Source organism: Nelumbo nucifera, chromosome 6, assembly GCF_055504915.1.
Source record: "Nelumbo nucifera cultivar China Antique chromosome 6, China Antique-T2T, whole genome shotgun sequence".
Lineage (NCBI taxonomy): Eukaryota > Viridiplantae > Streptophyta > Magnoliopsida > Proteales > Nelumbonaceae > Nelumbo > Nelumbo nucifera.
This window is the reverse complement of record NC_142654.1, coordinates 32,687,428-32,703,168: the sequence shown is the minus strand read 5'-3', so window position 1 is coordinate 32,703,168 and position 15,741 is coordinate 32,687,428. Positions and strand designations below refer to the sequence as shown.

The window sequence follows — 15,741 nt, the reverse complement described above, 5'->3', positions numbered from 1 at the left end:
TGGACTTAGACACAAAAGTTTGGGCTTTTTATTTTTCCGTTCGAGGCGAGAACACCCCCCTTAATCAATTCACATGGCAAGTTTTTAGCTCAGTAAGACAATAAATCCTTTCCTCTGTTATTCGGGAAACAAGGCCCCTTGTTTATGTAGAAAAGGGAACACTCAATTAAATCCAAGCGATATGGTTCATTGGGGAAGTGTGAATTACAATGGGTTTTGGGGTTCTCTAATACTTGAAAAGCCCATCTCTTGAATCCATAAATTGAGCAACTGCCAACTCTTCATATAACCATTAGACTGTCAGGAACGGAAGAGAAAATACAACCAAACTAAAACAAATAAATACACATGTTCGACTTGGTATTTTAGGTGGTCACTGTGGACCAAAATTCAAGTTCAAGATAATCACATATTAGGTCCCATAGCCCAGGTGACAATATTATTATCCTAAAAGAAAATCTTCACGGGGTAACTCAAAGCATACGGACCTTCTCCAATAAAAGATGCTTTGTGAGAAATACGCAGAGAGCTTCAGTGAGTGGGACTTGGTTATCACTTTCTTTTGTTCTTGTTCTTTTCCTTCCGGAGTGGATGCATCAGAAACAATGAGCGAACATAATTTCCCAGACCTAATGCCTTATCAGTACGAAGTGGCTTTTCAATGAAATCCCACGATTATTTAGTCATTGTACTCTAATTGGTGTTCCAAAGAAGTTTCCTTGAAAGAGCTGGTGGAGCCAGCCCAGGAATATCCCGAATGTCTTTGTTCTTTGGGTCCACGATCTGGAAATTCAAAAGCCAAACATAACTGAACAAGTGTACCAGAATTGAAATATATAAAGCTAGGAATTCTACTACTCAGTGTAGACATATCGGAGATCTAAGGTTCATTTCATACTGCACAGTGCTCACATAACATATCAGTCCAGTCAGTCAGCTTCAACCTCCTACTGATGGACCACAGCCAACAATATAAAAAAACCTATCAAGGATTTTCTATTTGCACCAGCAACATCATGACCAAGTTTTTGGTCTACCACCTATTCTTTGGTTTAGTAAACAACAGCACCAGTAGCATGGCCAGGTTTTTGGTAGTGACAAAATTGGGTATCAGTAATTCCATGATCAAAGTCCCACACAACTTACTTAACGGAATGAAGAATAGGAACAAGCATTTTTTTACAAGTAGTTGGCGATGCTAAATAAGGTTGAGGTCCAATAGCTTCATGCACAACTCCCTTAAAGAACTCCCAGAGTTGTACAGGAGATAGACAATCTGTAATTTCAACAAGTTGGAAACTTGGAATTGGATAAAGGGAGAAGTCAGCCCAGTATTGATTTTAAGAATGAATGAATGGCATGTGTTAGATGTGCATGCACAATCTTTAAGAAATAAAGAAACTACCTGCCATTAAGAAACTGTAAATTTTAGGAAAAGCATATGTAACCCTTTTCACAAAAACATAATGCAAAAGGTATAAGTAATTAAAGGAAATGGGAAATGGAAAGAAACATAACCTTCACAATGATGATAGCTATGACTCCAAGGACAATTAGGAAGAGAAATGCCATAATACACCGGTCAGTTGCAACCTATAAAAATAATTTCATTAAGTACCACAAAGGGACCAATATTGTTCCTTTTTTCCTTTTGGCTAAGAAGTGAGTAATACAATTGGATATATTAAAAAGAGGGAGATGTATTATATTTCAGAGATTGACCTGCCTACCGATTTCTTTAACCAGTTTAGAAGCCTTCTTGATTGAAAAATGGATAGAATCAAGCTCATTTACAATTCTACTCATTTGTTCTGTCTGAATGAACAAATAAATGAAAACATTTAGCTTTATACCTTAACAACCAAAAATAAACTAAATAGATAGAAAAAAATTAATATCATAGCAAGTCATAATTAATCTTTTCAGAGAAATATACCTGAGCTTTGAGAGCAGCTGCCGTCTCTGCTCCAACGCCAATAGTTTGTTCAACAACCTATAACCCAAAATAGCATAAGAAATGGATATTGTGAATAACAATGTCCTATTTTTTTTTTTTTGATAAATAACAATGCCCCAATTTTTAACATTAAATAAACAACTCTTTATCTTTTAGTTTTCAGTGGATAAATTTAGGTTCTAAATTGAGAATATGTAGATCCTGTTTCTAACCATTTCTGGATAAAGTACAAAGCAACACAAAATACTGAAGAGAAGTTATACCATAGATTTTCAACAGAAGTAAAAAGAGAAATACCTACAATTAGAAATTATCTATTGTTCAGCACATCATTAGCATGGATTGTTCAAGTTTTGAATAAAAATCACACGTAACCTACCAAGTACCGACCTACCCATACACATACAACTCATGCGTTCAGACACATACACAGGCATGGAAACTCATGCATCCACACACAAACAAACAGACAAACTCATTGATTATTAAAGAAAACTCCAAAGCATTTGACTATGTTCATCACATAATCAATTGGGACAGTTTAGTAGGTGACTGCCTCTTTGATAGGTAACCATAAAACAAATCAGGGAAATAAGGGAGTGATAATTTATAGACACCAAATCTATAAATTTGCTATTTTTCTAAAATTAGGCTTACAGCAGCTTGTGAATAAGCACTTGTATGGTTGCCCAGGTGATAAAAAATTATTCAATAACTTGAAAAAAAATAAAAGGTAAATCAAAGTAATCAAGGAAAGTGGGAAATTTAGAGATTCTATATTTATAAGGTTGTCTGGAAACACTCCTATATAAAATGCATTAACTACACACACAAAAAGAAAACAATAAATAGGGAAAAAAATGCAGTTAAACTACTTGAAAGTTGAAAGAAAAAAAATAAAAGTAAACAGGAGAAATAGAGACACAGAGTTTAATGGAGGTTAGTTAATCAACCTCAATTTCTAACTAATTCCCCAATTTTACTAAAAACTAGATAAAAGAAAAAGAAATTTCTAGTAACTTGGAAGAACAAAACAAATAAAACACACACACACACACATATATATATATATATATATATATATATATATGCAAATAAGGGAACAAAGCAAAAGATAGGCATATAAGTGGTAATACACTTATAAATTATTATTCACCAATTGATATAAAAGTAAGATGCACAAGTATAAAGAGGTGTATCTTCAACATACAAAAGTGATAAAATGTACATACTGTATACTAATGATTGACAATCTTTCCCGGTCTTGTCTTTAAATTCTTTCAACAACAAAGCCTACTCCATGATAATATAACAGATGGCTTTGCACATCTGCAGAGCCAATCTCTAGATGCCTCCAGAGTTTAGAGATTCTTCAATTCCTGTCTATTCAAATATTCTAAAAGAACATGAATGGAATAGCTCCACATATTCACCAGTATTTTCAACCCGTCATTGACCCAGCAAGTTAAACTGCTCGAACTGTCACCCAGTCAAGATTCTGGGGCCGGTTTGAGTAAACATAGAGAAAGGTCAAAACCGTTGACTTGGTCAAAACCGTTGACTTGGTCAAAACCGTTGACTTGGTCAAAAAACGTCCGACCCAAATGGTTGGACCATTGACCCGGTGACCGGGTTGCAGGTTGCATACTACCTATGTATGCAAACTTCGGGAGGCTATAACTTTGCACTCTAATGTCCAACTGAGGTGATTTTTTCTTTTTTGGATTTTGGGCAACTTTTCAAGATCTATGCATCCCAAGGGACCATAGGCGCCTTGCCCCGTTGTTTTTGCCAAAAAAACCCTTTATTTGCCTCAAATTTACAAACAAAAAATTTAAAACTGAATTAATAAACATAAATTAAATATAAAATATATATATTGCATGTAAAACATAATTATACATTATTTATTGATAAAATACATGTTTATACATACCTATACACATTTATACATGTATGTATATATATATATATATATATGAATTTCCATATGGCTGACGTGGAAAAGTCTGACCTGATCGACCTAGACAGTCGAATCGGTAAACCGCGACCCGGAGCCAAAAACGGTTCGGCCTCTGGGTTGGTTTTTAAAACACTGGTATTCACCCTCAAGCTTAAAAAAGAAATGAAAGATCATTCTGTTTATGTGCTTTAGCTAAGAACCTAGCAAAGTAAGGGGTGAATCGGGAGGTTTTGTTTTGGGCAGTGTTGTAAGTTGTTTTTTGTTCAGGTGTCACCTTTCACTCTAGTAGGTGACAGTTGTATTTCTGTTTTTTAGCTAATGAAAGTTACCATTTCCTATAAAAAAAAAAAAAAGATCATTCCATTTATGTACCTTCTGTAGCATATTTGGAAGCAACCAATCCACCCTGTAGATGCAGAAGAAAAACCACCAAATATACTTGGCCAGAGCCAGAAAATACCGAATATGCAAAAAAACACTTAATAATTTTGATTTGATCACTTAAAAGAACATTTTTCCTTAAGCATTCAATGCTCATTTAAATTTGAGGATGGGTTAGTATAGTGTTGCCTTTTAAAGAAAATCAACATACACAAGTATTGTTTTGATCTTCTTACTTAATTAAAGTGATTAAAAATATAACACAATATCCAGTTCTATACAATCCTTGCTTCTATCAAATAGTTTTCCTTCCAATGAATTGTTCTTTATTTATATGACAAAGTTTATTGAGTTTTATGTTAATAATTTATAGCATCTTGCCTTTCTTTATCATTTGCTAATTATATGCGATTTAAGGGAGAAAGAACTCCGTTTGCCTTTCTTACATTTGCTATTTGCTAATTACACATAATTTTTCTTCTTTGGGAAAAAAAAATGTGTAAGATTTACAGGAGTAATGCAAGGGAAAGAACCCAAGGCATTTGACCTGTGCAGCAGTCCCTTGTTTATGTTTCAGGGAAAATGAACCACAGCAGTATCTATCCATGAAGTCATTGCTTCTTTATGAAATCAACTAATTTCTTATATAAACATTTATTTTTGAGAAGAAAAAAGACAATTGTAAGCATAATCAGATTCAGATCTCTTTTTAATTAAGTAAAGAACAAGCACTTCCTGATACAACAATGGACTGCACACAGTGTTGAATGGACAGAATATAAATGGCACTACTAATTTGTTGTCTTCAAATAAAAAAGGGCCAAAGATGCTCAACTAGTCATGTTTTTAAGAACATAGAACTGTATGAGTGACATTCAAAATCATGAACAGAAAACCAGAAACTTAACAATAATCTTTGGATAATTTAAAGTAACCAGCAACCTTTTTTGACCACTCAATAGCCTTCCCTGTACTACTGAATTTTGAATGATCAAAATATAATTAAGTTTAAGCATCAAATAATGTCATCTTCTGTAGCATCAGAGGTGAGATTAGCATGGCTGTAGCATCAGAGGTGTTCCTTGGGAGATAAACTAACCTGTTTTGAGCGCTCAATGGCCCGATCAGTTTCGTCCATCATCTGGTTACCAGTATCTATTAGCTGTTGGTTGGTCATAGCTGCAAAATGGATGGGTTCTGATTTTAAATTAACTAAATGAGAACCTTGCCAACATAGCTATCAAGGTAGTCTTCAATTTTTTATCAATCAGTCAGTACTGGATTTTGTGTGGGTATTAAGATGATAAGTTTACTTATTCCACTATATGGAAGTGATATCACTAGTGCAACACTATCAATTCAAATCCAGATTTTCAAAATTTTCATGTAAAGACTCCAAAAGTACAACCGTTTTATCATATTATAATTTACAATGACCAAGGTGCACCTGAAAATAATATTACAAATATGGATTTATCAAAAAAATAAATAAATTATGTAGAATACCACAAACTACTGAGTTCCCTCCAGTGTACTTTTTGATAATCCACAATCCATAACTTACCCCCTTGGGATTTGGAGGTTGCATACAATAGAGGGTTGGGATTTGAAGATTGCCTAAATTGTAAAATTCTTTCTACAGTGGAATTCTGATTTTTCTTTAGCTTCTCACATAACCCGTGTCCATGTTGCAATGAAACTCACCAGTTGTCAAAAGAAATTTTTCTAAAGAAAAAAAATATAAAGAAAGATTACCGGTAATCCCCATAGAAATTTATGTCAACTTTCAGAAATCGTTAGAACCAAGGAGGCTATTAGTCAGCTGTATGTAATTACAAAAATTTTCCTACCCCTATGGATCATAAGAAGAATTCTCTGTGCCTTGATCAAAGCCATAAATATTTGCCTATTGAGTTAATTGGAACAAAAAGATGGGGTGGGTAGCTTAGGAGCATGTAGTTAGATTTTTCCTGCCTTAACATTGCAGTTACTTATTCTTATCTTTTTTTTGTTTTTTGACAAGTGTTACTTATTCTCATCTTCCTTTACACCATTTGTAAAATGTCCAACCATGGCTTTGTCACATTGCATCATGAGAGGGATAGCATAAACTCTACTCAAAATGCTACTAATGCTTTCCCATGTAATAGTAGCAAGTAATCAATGAAGGAGACAATCATATAACAGAAAGCATAAGCTTACAAGATGCCAACAAGGCATTCTCTTGGCCAAACCCCTCTCCACCAGCAGGCCCATCAAAAAGATCCACCCTCTGCTTGTTTCCAAGGGTACTTGCATATCTGTATTGTCATTCACAAAAATATGAAACAGAATAAAAGAAAAGTATTAAGGATACACTTGAAATTAAAAGAAAAAACTTAAATTAAGACATAGCAGTGAAGAGATAAAAGAAGATGCATATCCTAGTCATTTGATCTAATTGCGAAGGAAACTAATACATACCTCATGGAACCTTCAAACTACTTAAGTTTATAAAGAACCCAAGAAAACAAGCTTATAAATAATACCAGTGGGAAAATAAACGAAAAAGAAAAGGAATTATTTCAAACACAAATGGATGATAAGAAAGAGGGAGTACAACCAGCATTGACAAGATAGTCATCTAATGAACTATAATTGGCAGAAAGTAGAAGCTAGTGAAAAATACTGATCAGACTGGGATATTGGTGGTTGCCAATACTTTTTAGGTTATTTAAGGTTAGAAATAGGCAAATAGTGATACAACCAAAAATGTGTTTAGTTAACTAGGAATAGGGCTGGCAATCTTGACCCTAACCCATTTGACCCACCCACCCAAACCCACCCAATCTATTGGTGGGTCAATATGGGTCGAGTAACCCATTGGGGTCAGTAGAAAAGGGTTAGGGTGGGTTGGGTCGAGGGTACCCATTAGGGTCAAGATGGGTTGGGTAGCGCAGGTCAAGATGGGTTGGGTCAAAATCAACTATACTCGCCAAATCTCAAAAACTACAAGTTGTAGTGATTCGAACTCATGCCTCCTACGATGGCCACATCTCATTAAACTTCCAAACCACCATGCCACATTTCATTTTGAGATTAAAAGTGAAATAAAATAGATTTTATTAACTTTCATGTTCACATGCAATTTTATACAAAAGCACTTTCACAAAAGCAATCTTATGAAAAGGACTTACGAAAGCACTTTTATAAAAGTACTTTTATTAAAGCACTTTTACAACAGTACTTTTACACGAAAGTACTTTTATGAAAGCACAAAATCATTTTTATAAAAGTACTTTTACAAAAGCACTTTTATAAAAGTGCTTTTACGAAAGTACTTTTATGAAAGCACTTTTATAAAATGTTTGCATTATTTTGCATTTTCTGCAATTTTTTGGTGCTTTTCTGCATAATTTTTGCTTTTTTTTGTGTTTTTAATGCATTTCCTACAATTTTCTGGTATTTTTGCATATTTTCTGATTTTTTCTACAAAATTTCTGAATTTTCTGTAATTTTTGAGTTTTTTGTATTTTTGTATTTTTCTATAATTTTTTGGTTTTTTTGCATTTATCTACAATTTCCGCATTTTCGAGTATACGAGTTGACCTGACTCATTTTTGTCACGTGGCAGTCTTGAGAGATTATTCTCTCAAAATTTATTATTTTGGGTATACGGGCCATCCCGACCCATTTTTGTATTTATAAGTGAGGATAGGTGGGTTAGTATGGGTCAGGGTGGTTAAAGGTCAATATGAATGGGTCAAATGGGTCAATATGGGTGGGTCAGGGTGGGTTATCACCCTTCTTTAACAAGGATTGATGATGGGTCATGGTGAGTTGGTGGGTCAATATGGGTGGGTTGGTCTTCAACCCTTACCCAACCCACCCATTTGCCACCCCTAATTGGGAACTCAGACAGACAAGTAGGAACACCAAAGAATCGTGTCATTATCATCATCATCATCAACAACAACAACAAAAAAGAGTACTCTTTAGAACTGGCTTAGTTTGGAAAACTCTACAGGTCAAAAACATTACAATATTCAGCCAAGTAAACAAAAATGTATACATCATTATCATCATCACTATCATCTAAGCATTGTCTCAACCATATAGAAACAAGGTTACAGTGATGAAGATTGTAATTAAGTAATATAAGTGAACTTAACCACAAAAACTGCCACATTCATCCACTAGTAAGCCAAGTGCTCTAACTGCACAACAGGCAGATTAACAATTTAGTCAGATTGGACAGGTTTAGTATTTCAGCTCAGTGGGAAGAAACTTTTCCTAACACTTCTCAGGAAGCTTTACCAAGGCCGATGTCATACTCCACTGCTGCTGGACACAGGTGATTTAAGAAAGAAGCATCACCCATTTAGGCTGGAACATTGCTGGTTGGGCATGGATGATTTTCATACAAATATTCAGAAATGGTGTAATGAAGTTTCTTTTGAGGGGACAGCTAGTCATATTATGAGCAAAAAGCTGCAATGGCTGAAGGGTAAAATTAAAATCTGGCAGTGAGAGATTTAGCAGCGAAGAGAAGGGGAAAAAAGAATGTTTGAAAATAATTGCTGAAGTTGACTTAGAAGAAGAAGAGTTGTCTCTAGGGGAAGAACCATAGTTGTCAAGCGCCTAGGCATCAACTAGGCAACTAGGCACCTGGCCTAAAAGCCTTGTTTATAGAAGCTAGGTGCCCATCTAGGCGACTAGGCGCCTGCCTAGGCGATAAGGCACCCGCCTAGGCAACTAAAATGACAAGGCAGGCATCTCATTACAATACCATTCATATTCTTGCATCTTATTAGTATGTATGTTACTACATTCTATTATATTCTATATGTATCATTTATTCATTTATTATACCTTGCTTTAAAGTTTTACCATCGAAACTTAAAAGATCCAAAGGTTTTGAGAAGAAAAAAAGGAAAAATTAAAGAATAGAAATATAAAGTCTCTTTCTTTTCTCTCTCTCTCATAACACATACTCCCTATCTTAAAATATTTTATCATATAAAACTATAACCTTCTTTAGTTGATAATTTGATACAAAATTGCTTTATTAAATATTTGTTATCATTTTTGAAAGTATTGAAATTAATATAATTGAAATAATATTGTCCTGGATGTGTTGATTTTCCATGTTTTAAGAGGAAATGTAATGCTATTAATAGAGAAAATTGTTATTTTTCCAATTAATATGCATGCTGAATTGTATATAGAATAGAACTAGGCAACTAGGCAACCCACTGCTGCATAGAATCACCTAGGCATCTTAACAACTATGGGAAGAACATAGAAGGAAAAGGGCTACTGCCAAAAAAGAATTTGACTCTATTTCTTATCAAAACGAAATAAAGTGGAGGCAATGATCCAGGGATACTTGGCTGAAGGCAGGAGATAATAACATGGCTTTTTTTATTCACAAAGTGACCAATGCAAGAAGAAGAAGCAATACGATTAATAGGCTGGAGATTGAAGGGCATATGGTTGAACAAGAAAAAGAATCAGAGGTTGTCGTCGCGAAATTTTATGAGCAGTTATATAGTGAGCCATGCAAGATAAGGCCAAATCTGGTGGGCTACAGTGAAAGGCTAATTGTGCAACAGGTGGCAGCACTAGAGGAACCCTTTTCGGAAGAAGAGGTGAAGCAGGCAATAAATGAGTTGGAAGGATAAAAAGCCACAGGACCCCATGGTTTCACCATCTTGTTTTATAAAAAAATATTGGAAAATCATTAAGCATGGTTTGCTTAATGTGCTGAAGGAATTCCACAACTCAGCAGCCTTGGTAAGAAACTTAAATGCAACTTTCATTTCGCTGATTCCAAAGAAGATGGTGCTGCAGAAATGAAGGATTTTCAGCCTATTAGTTTGATTGAAGTGTGTAAGAGATTTGTCAAAAATTTTGGCTTCAAGGTTAAGATCTGTGATGGCCTCAATCATCTCAATTTACCAAGGAGCTTTCATCCATAACAAGAACAAACATGATGGAGTTCCTATTGCAAATGAAGTCATTGATTCAAGAAGGAAAAATGGGAAGAAAGGTCTAGACTGCAAAATTGATCTAGAAAAGGCCCATGATCATGTAAACTGGGCTTTTCTAGATTATATGATGGCAAGGATGAACTTTGGTTTAAAATGGAAAAATTGGATGAAAGTTTGTGTCACAACTCTGAGATTCTTGATCCTAATTAATGGTCCAGCCAAAAAAAACTTTAAAAGCTCGAGAGGGTTGAGACAAGGTGATCTATTATCACCTTCATTATTTCTTATTGTGCTGTAGGGTTTCAGCAAAGTGACTGTTAGAGCAACAGATTTGGGTCTGTCAGAAGGATTTGAAGTAAGCAACAATGACACAAAGGTTGCACTCCTACAGTTTGCTGACAATACACTTTCTTTTAAAATGCTACTTCAGACCAGGTGGTCAACTTCAGGTACTTACTTTACTGGTTTGAGGTTATTTCAGGTTTGAAAATCAATTTGGCCAAAATGAAATGATGGCGATTGGAGAGATTACAAATATTTAGAAGCTAGCTGAAGTTTTGGGTTGCAAAATTGGAATCCTTCCTTCAAAATATTTGGGCTTGCCTTTAGGAGCAAGTGTACCTCGAAAGCCATTTGGGATCCAATTTTGGAGAGGATGGACAGTCGGACACTAAGCTGGCAGCTTGGGAAGCTCGGTATCTTTCTAAAGGAGGCAAGGTGATACTAATCAAAATTGTGTTAGCAAGCCTCCTGGCCTATTATATTTCTATGTATCCAATCCCTGTGAAAGTAGCAGAGAAGATTAAAAGGAAAAATGAGACTTTCTGTGGATGGGTTGGAAAGACTCCATGAAATATCACTTGGTGAGCTGGGACAAGGTGTGCAGGACAACATCTCAAGGAGGTTTGGGGATCAGAAAAGTGAAGAGTTTTAATGCAGCTCTACTGGGCAGGTGGTTCTGAAGATTCTCTATAGAACCTAATGACTTATGGAGGAAAGTTATAGCTGAGAAGTACGGCATTCGAAGTAATGGATGGGACGCAGAGGTGCCTCGCTTGCCCTATGGATGTGGTGTTTGGAGAGGCATTTCTAAAATTTTCTCTCATTACATGAAAGGGATAAGTCTAAGAGTTGGGACCGGTAACAGGGTTAAATTCTGGTTGGATCCCTGGTGTGGCAACAGGCCCCTAAAAGATTTGTTTCCGGCCTTGTATAACGTGGCAGAAAACAAGCAAGCCTCAGTTGCAGAGTCTTATGTGTTAGAAGAAAGCAGTTTTTTTTTTTTTTTTGAAAAGCTAAGGTAAATTTTGGAAGAAAGCAGAATTACATGGATTCCTTCATTTAGAAGGAGTTTTAACAACTGGGAGATGGAAATGCTGACTGATTTATTAGCTTTTTTCCAGAATCAGCAGCTCAATTTGCAATCTCAACTCAAGACTCTAGGCGCTGGAAATGGGCTCAGACAGGTGAATTTTCTGTGAAATCCTTTTACAAAGGATTAGTGCGCAAGCTAAGGCAGAACTTTCCTTATAAGAAAGCAGAATTACATGGATTCCTTCATTTAGAAGGAGTTTTAACAACTGGGAGATGGAAATGCTGACTGATTTATTAGCTTTTTTCCAGAATCAGCAGCTCAATTTGCAATCTCAACTCAAGACTCTAGGCGCTGGAAATGGGCTCAGACAGGTGAATTTTCTGTGAAATCCTTTTACAAAGGATTAGTGCGCAAGCTCAGGCAGAACTTTCCTTATAAGGCTATTGGGGGATCTGGCCAATCTGCCACTCCTCTGAAAGTGAAGTTCTTTTCTGTAATAGTAACTTTGGAAAACACCTCACTAAAGAAATGTTGATGAAGAAGGGCTTCAATATTTCAGATTCGGTATATATGTTCCAGATTTGGTGTGCCCCCTCTGTAACAAAGAAATTGAGACTTCAAACACTTGTTTATTCACTGTAATTTCAGTCCAACTGTTTGGCATCATTTCCTCAAGATCCTAAATTTAAATTGGTGTTTCCTGAGCTCAGTGAGAGCACTCTTAGAAGAATGGCAGGTTTCAAATATGTCCAAGAAAGATTTCTGCTTCTTTTTCTGAGGGTGGATTTTTTTGGAGGGCCCTATATATATACAGTATAATAAACTACAAGAAAAGTGACCTGAGGAAAGGTGACCAAAAGAAATTAGAAGTTGTAGACTTCTAAGCCTTTTTTTTGTACTTCACAAGATAAATACAGATAATCTTCAGCAGTGGGTATATGATATATAAACAGAAAAAAAGATACATTCCAACAGATAAAATGATAACTTACTGCTTCTTGAGAGCAACATACGAATTCAATTCTCTGATCTGCACATCAAGAAACCAATTTTTAGTCAAGCTTTGGACAAGCAAATTAATAATAAATATTCAAACATTTATGAAACAAATAAAATTTTCCATTATCCGAAAGTTTGGAGCAGAAGTTGTACCATCGACTGCTTTTTCTCATTGAGCATTCTGTTGATATCTGGACGATTTCTCCTTTCAATATCCTTCACTTCTCTATCAAAATCTTTAATAAGCCTGAATACACATGACAGGATGCCTTGTTCAAAAGATTGTTTAATGAATATATTACATTTAGAGAACTACTACCATGCCTTCAAAGATGGATAACACTTGGAAATTCTAAGCACTTTACCAATAAAAACCAAGAAAGAGAATTAAGGAAACCCTTATAAAAAAAAAAAAAAGATAAAGTAAACTATTAAGATAGCAAGTTTAAGTAAATACTAAAACGCCTAGAACTTTATTCCACACAACTTGACTAGGGAACAACTCAATTTATGAAATTGTTTTCAAACAGTCTGAAATGGTAAAAGCAAAATGATCAAGGAAAAGAGTCCAGGCCTTGGATGTACAGGTGATCTGATGGGTTAGATAAATTACCCAACATGCAGAGGATAAAATCATACTAGGTCTAAGAGACACACGTTTTCTTACATTATTTTCACATGTCTTGGACTCAGTATGTTTTAAATGTGCTAAGATAATTACTATAAGCTGTAACAAATGCTGTGAACCATTTCTGAGGAATCTTGCATTGTTTTTTTTTTTCCTTTATTCGTTCCTCGGCAGGCCAACTTTGGCTCAGATCTCTTTAAACACAATTTGACTTCTTCTCTGTCGTGCTACATCATTCTAATAGAGCACTGCCATCAGAAGCCTTCAACTTGGCTTACACTGAGCAAATTTTCTAGTACCTTGCTCTACAATAAGCTTTTACTAACGAAAGCATCAAAGGAAATTAATAACAACAAACCTTTTACACTCCCGCATCTTTTCTGTAAGTTCTTCCAACTGTCTGCTCTGCCTATTTGTGTCTTTAATCTTCTCCAACTTCTGGAATCCATTTCTGAGAGAAAGCAAAGATACAGATACTTCAGGAGTTCTTTCACGGAATACAGAAAACTCATAAATCTCCAAAATGTAGATACTACTACCATGAGCCAGACACTAGATGAATGTTTTATTTCATGAATCAAAAACTACATCAAATGCTGAAAAGCAACAGTAACTTTCCATTATTGACTACAGGAAGTAGGTTGGTTCAATTATGCATTGAATTAAAACTACCAGATAAAAATGCAATCCCTCCACTGACCAACAATACAAGCTCGAATGTGTGGATATATAGACGAACCCATCAAAATCCAAAATGCAGTCATCAAACAATGCAAAATTCTTACGATAAAGCACGGAATATGTCACTAATCTGTCCATCGATCTCAGCTAGCTCCTCGCTGATTGAAGACAACGAATCCATCTCAAGAATCGAGTTTGCAAATCTTCCGAAGTCAACCCTTCCAGTAGGAAACCCGATATCAGATATCAAATCCCCCAATGCTCAACGATATTGTAGAATGTAGATCCTCGAAATCCGCAAATTCGGGAAGATTGTTCAAATGGATCTAACAAGAGCTATAAAACGAGTTCGATTTCCAATTTTCTAGCAAAATAACAGCTGATTCGAACACCGAGTCGCCGATTCAAAACAGAAGATGCCGCTTTTGCATATCTGATTCGAAGCGATCCGATCAATGCAGGTCCCGTGTTAAGGTCGGAGTGATCGGAGAAACCGAAATCTAGGGTAGATGGTTCTCCCGATCTCTGCGTGCAATAAAAAATGAGTCAACACAACGCTTCGCGTAATTTACAGACAGGTTTTTTTTTTTCTTTTTGATTTCTTTCCGTCTGAAAAAGTTTTAAAATGTTCCGATGTATTAGCTTCAGAGAAAAATGTTCCGATGTATCGGCCGTTTAAACCGCTACATAGGAACCGATATGCGCATTTTTCTTGCTTAGATGCTGAATCAGCGAATTTGGCATTGGAGTCTTATTTTAATATGGTGCACCGTACATCTAATATCAAGGAATATTTTCCCAAAAATAGTTAAGTAAAATTACCATTTAATTCCATATGGTTCCATATGTGAAATGGCAGAGTGATCAACTGGAGTACAGGACATCCCGACCTTCCAATATTAATTCTTCTTTGCAAAATATCAATCGTCCTCATACATCAGCATCTGCTTCTCTCACCAACCTCACAGCTACATCCCAAGTTCCCAACATCTCCTGTGTTTACATTAGAGATGTTTCCATTGCACGATGGGATATGTCTGTGAGGTACGCTCAGTGAGTAGCAAATCTCAATTCTGCATATGATGCATTCCAAGAAAATTTACACATGGGTTGCAAGTTGTAACTACACAATACAATCGTATTGTCAGGGTCATTTCTCTCTGTATGTCATGGGCTAGTAAATCTTGACAGTATTTTCTGATGATATTAAGGTAGTAAATCTTGTAAATATTATATGCCAGCCTACAGAATGGGAGTTTACATCTGCTCCTCACAGAATGTACCCAAAAACGCTTCACATGCACATCCCATAATGCATTGAAAACATCTCTTATATTTATCATTAGGAGATGTTTTCAATACACGATTAGGATATACCGTGGGAGAGGCGGATATAACTTCACATAATGGATCGAGCAATTACTTGAAATATTGAGCCTTATCGTATATGAGTTGTATCTTGTATGTATTTTAGTTATCGTCTTGGTTTTCCATATTCTTTTAGGAGTCAGTGATTAGGTTCCTAATTGTAATTGTAATTCTTCCTAATGGTTAGCCAACTTCCTCGCAAGGGAACTTCATATATATGTATCTTGTAATCGTTGGGTAATACAGAGGTAGAGAAGGGTTCTCCATTATCTTTCTCCTTCGTCTGAAAGTTTCACATGGTATCAAAGCCCGGTTCAGACTCTGGTTGATTGATAATGGCGGATGGAAAAGAGAAGAAGAATGAAGGTGAGGGCGGAAGCAGGAAGGTAGTTTCACCATACTGCTTGATTGCCAACGACAACTTGGGTGATATAATTACCCAAGTTCAACTGAAATGAGACAATTACGAAGAATGGG

The 15,741-nt window shown here is 35.7% G+C and overlaps 1 protein-coding gene across 1 annotated transcript; it reads right to left on the bottom strand.

Moving 5' to 3' along the window:
* Positions 1 to 262: 262 nt before the first annotated feature.
* LOC104606396 (putative plant SNARE 11) lies at positions 263 to 14,503 on the bottom strand. Its single transcript, XM_010271561.3, has 10 exons — positions 14,001 to 14,503; positions 13,574 to 13,666; positions 12,741 to 12,834; positions 12,581 to 12,618; positions 6,504 to 6,601; positions 5,401 to 5,480; positions 1,937 to 1,993; positions 1,723 to 1,815; positions 1,519 to 1,593; positions 263 to 783 (listed from the first exon to the last, which is right to left on the bottom strand). Exons 1-10 carry the CDS (start codon positions 14,075 to 14,077, stop codon positions 694 to 696), a joined length of 795 nt encoding a protein of 264 aa, XP_010269863.1. The 5' UTR covers positions 14,078 to 14,503; the 3' UTR covers positions 263 to 693.
* Between the last annotated feature and the right edge of the window lie 1,238 nt (positions 14,504 to 15,741).

Coding starts and splice junctions, on each gene's coding strand:
- LOC104606396 (XM_010271561.3), bottom strand. CDS start 14,077: ATGGATTCGTTGTCTTCAATCAGCGAGGAGCTAGCTGAGATCGATGGA. Junction 12,619..12,740: donor ATGAGAAAAAGCAGTCGATG/GTACAACTTCTG, acceptor CTTGATGTGCAG/ATCAGAGAATTGAATTCGTA. Junction 1,594..1,722: donor TTAAAGAAATCGGTAGGCAG/GTCAATCTCTGA, acceptor TTATTTTTATAG/GTTGCAACTGACCGGTGTAT.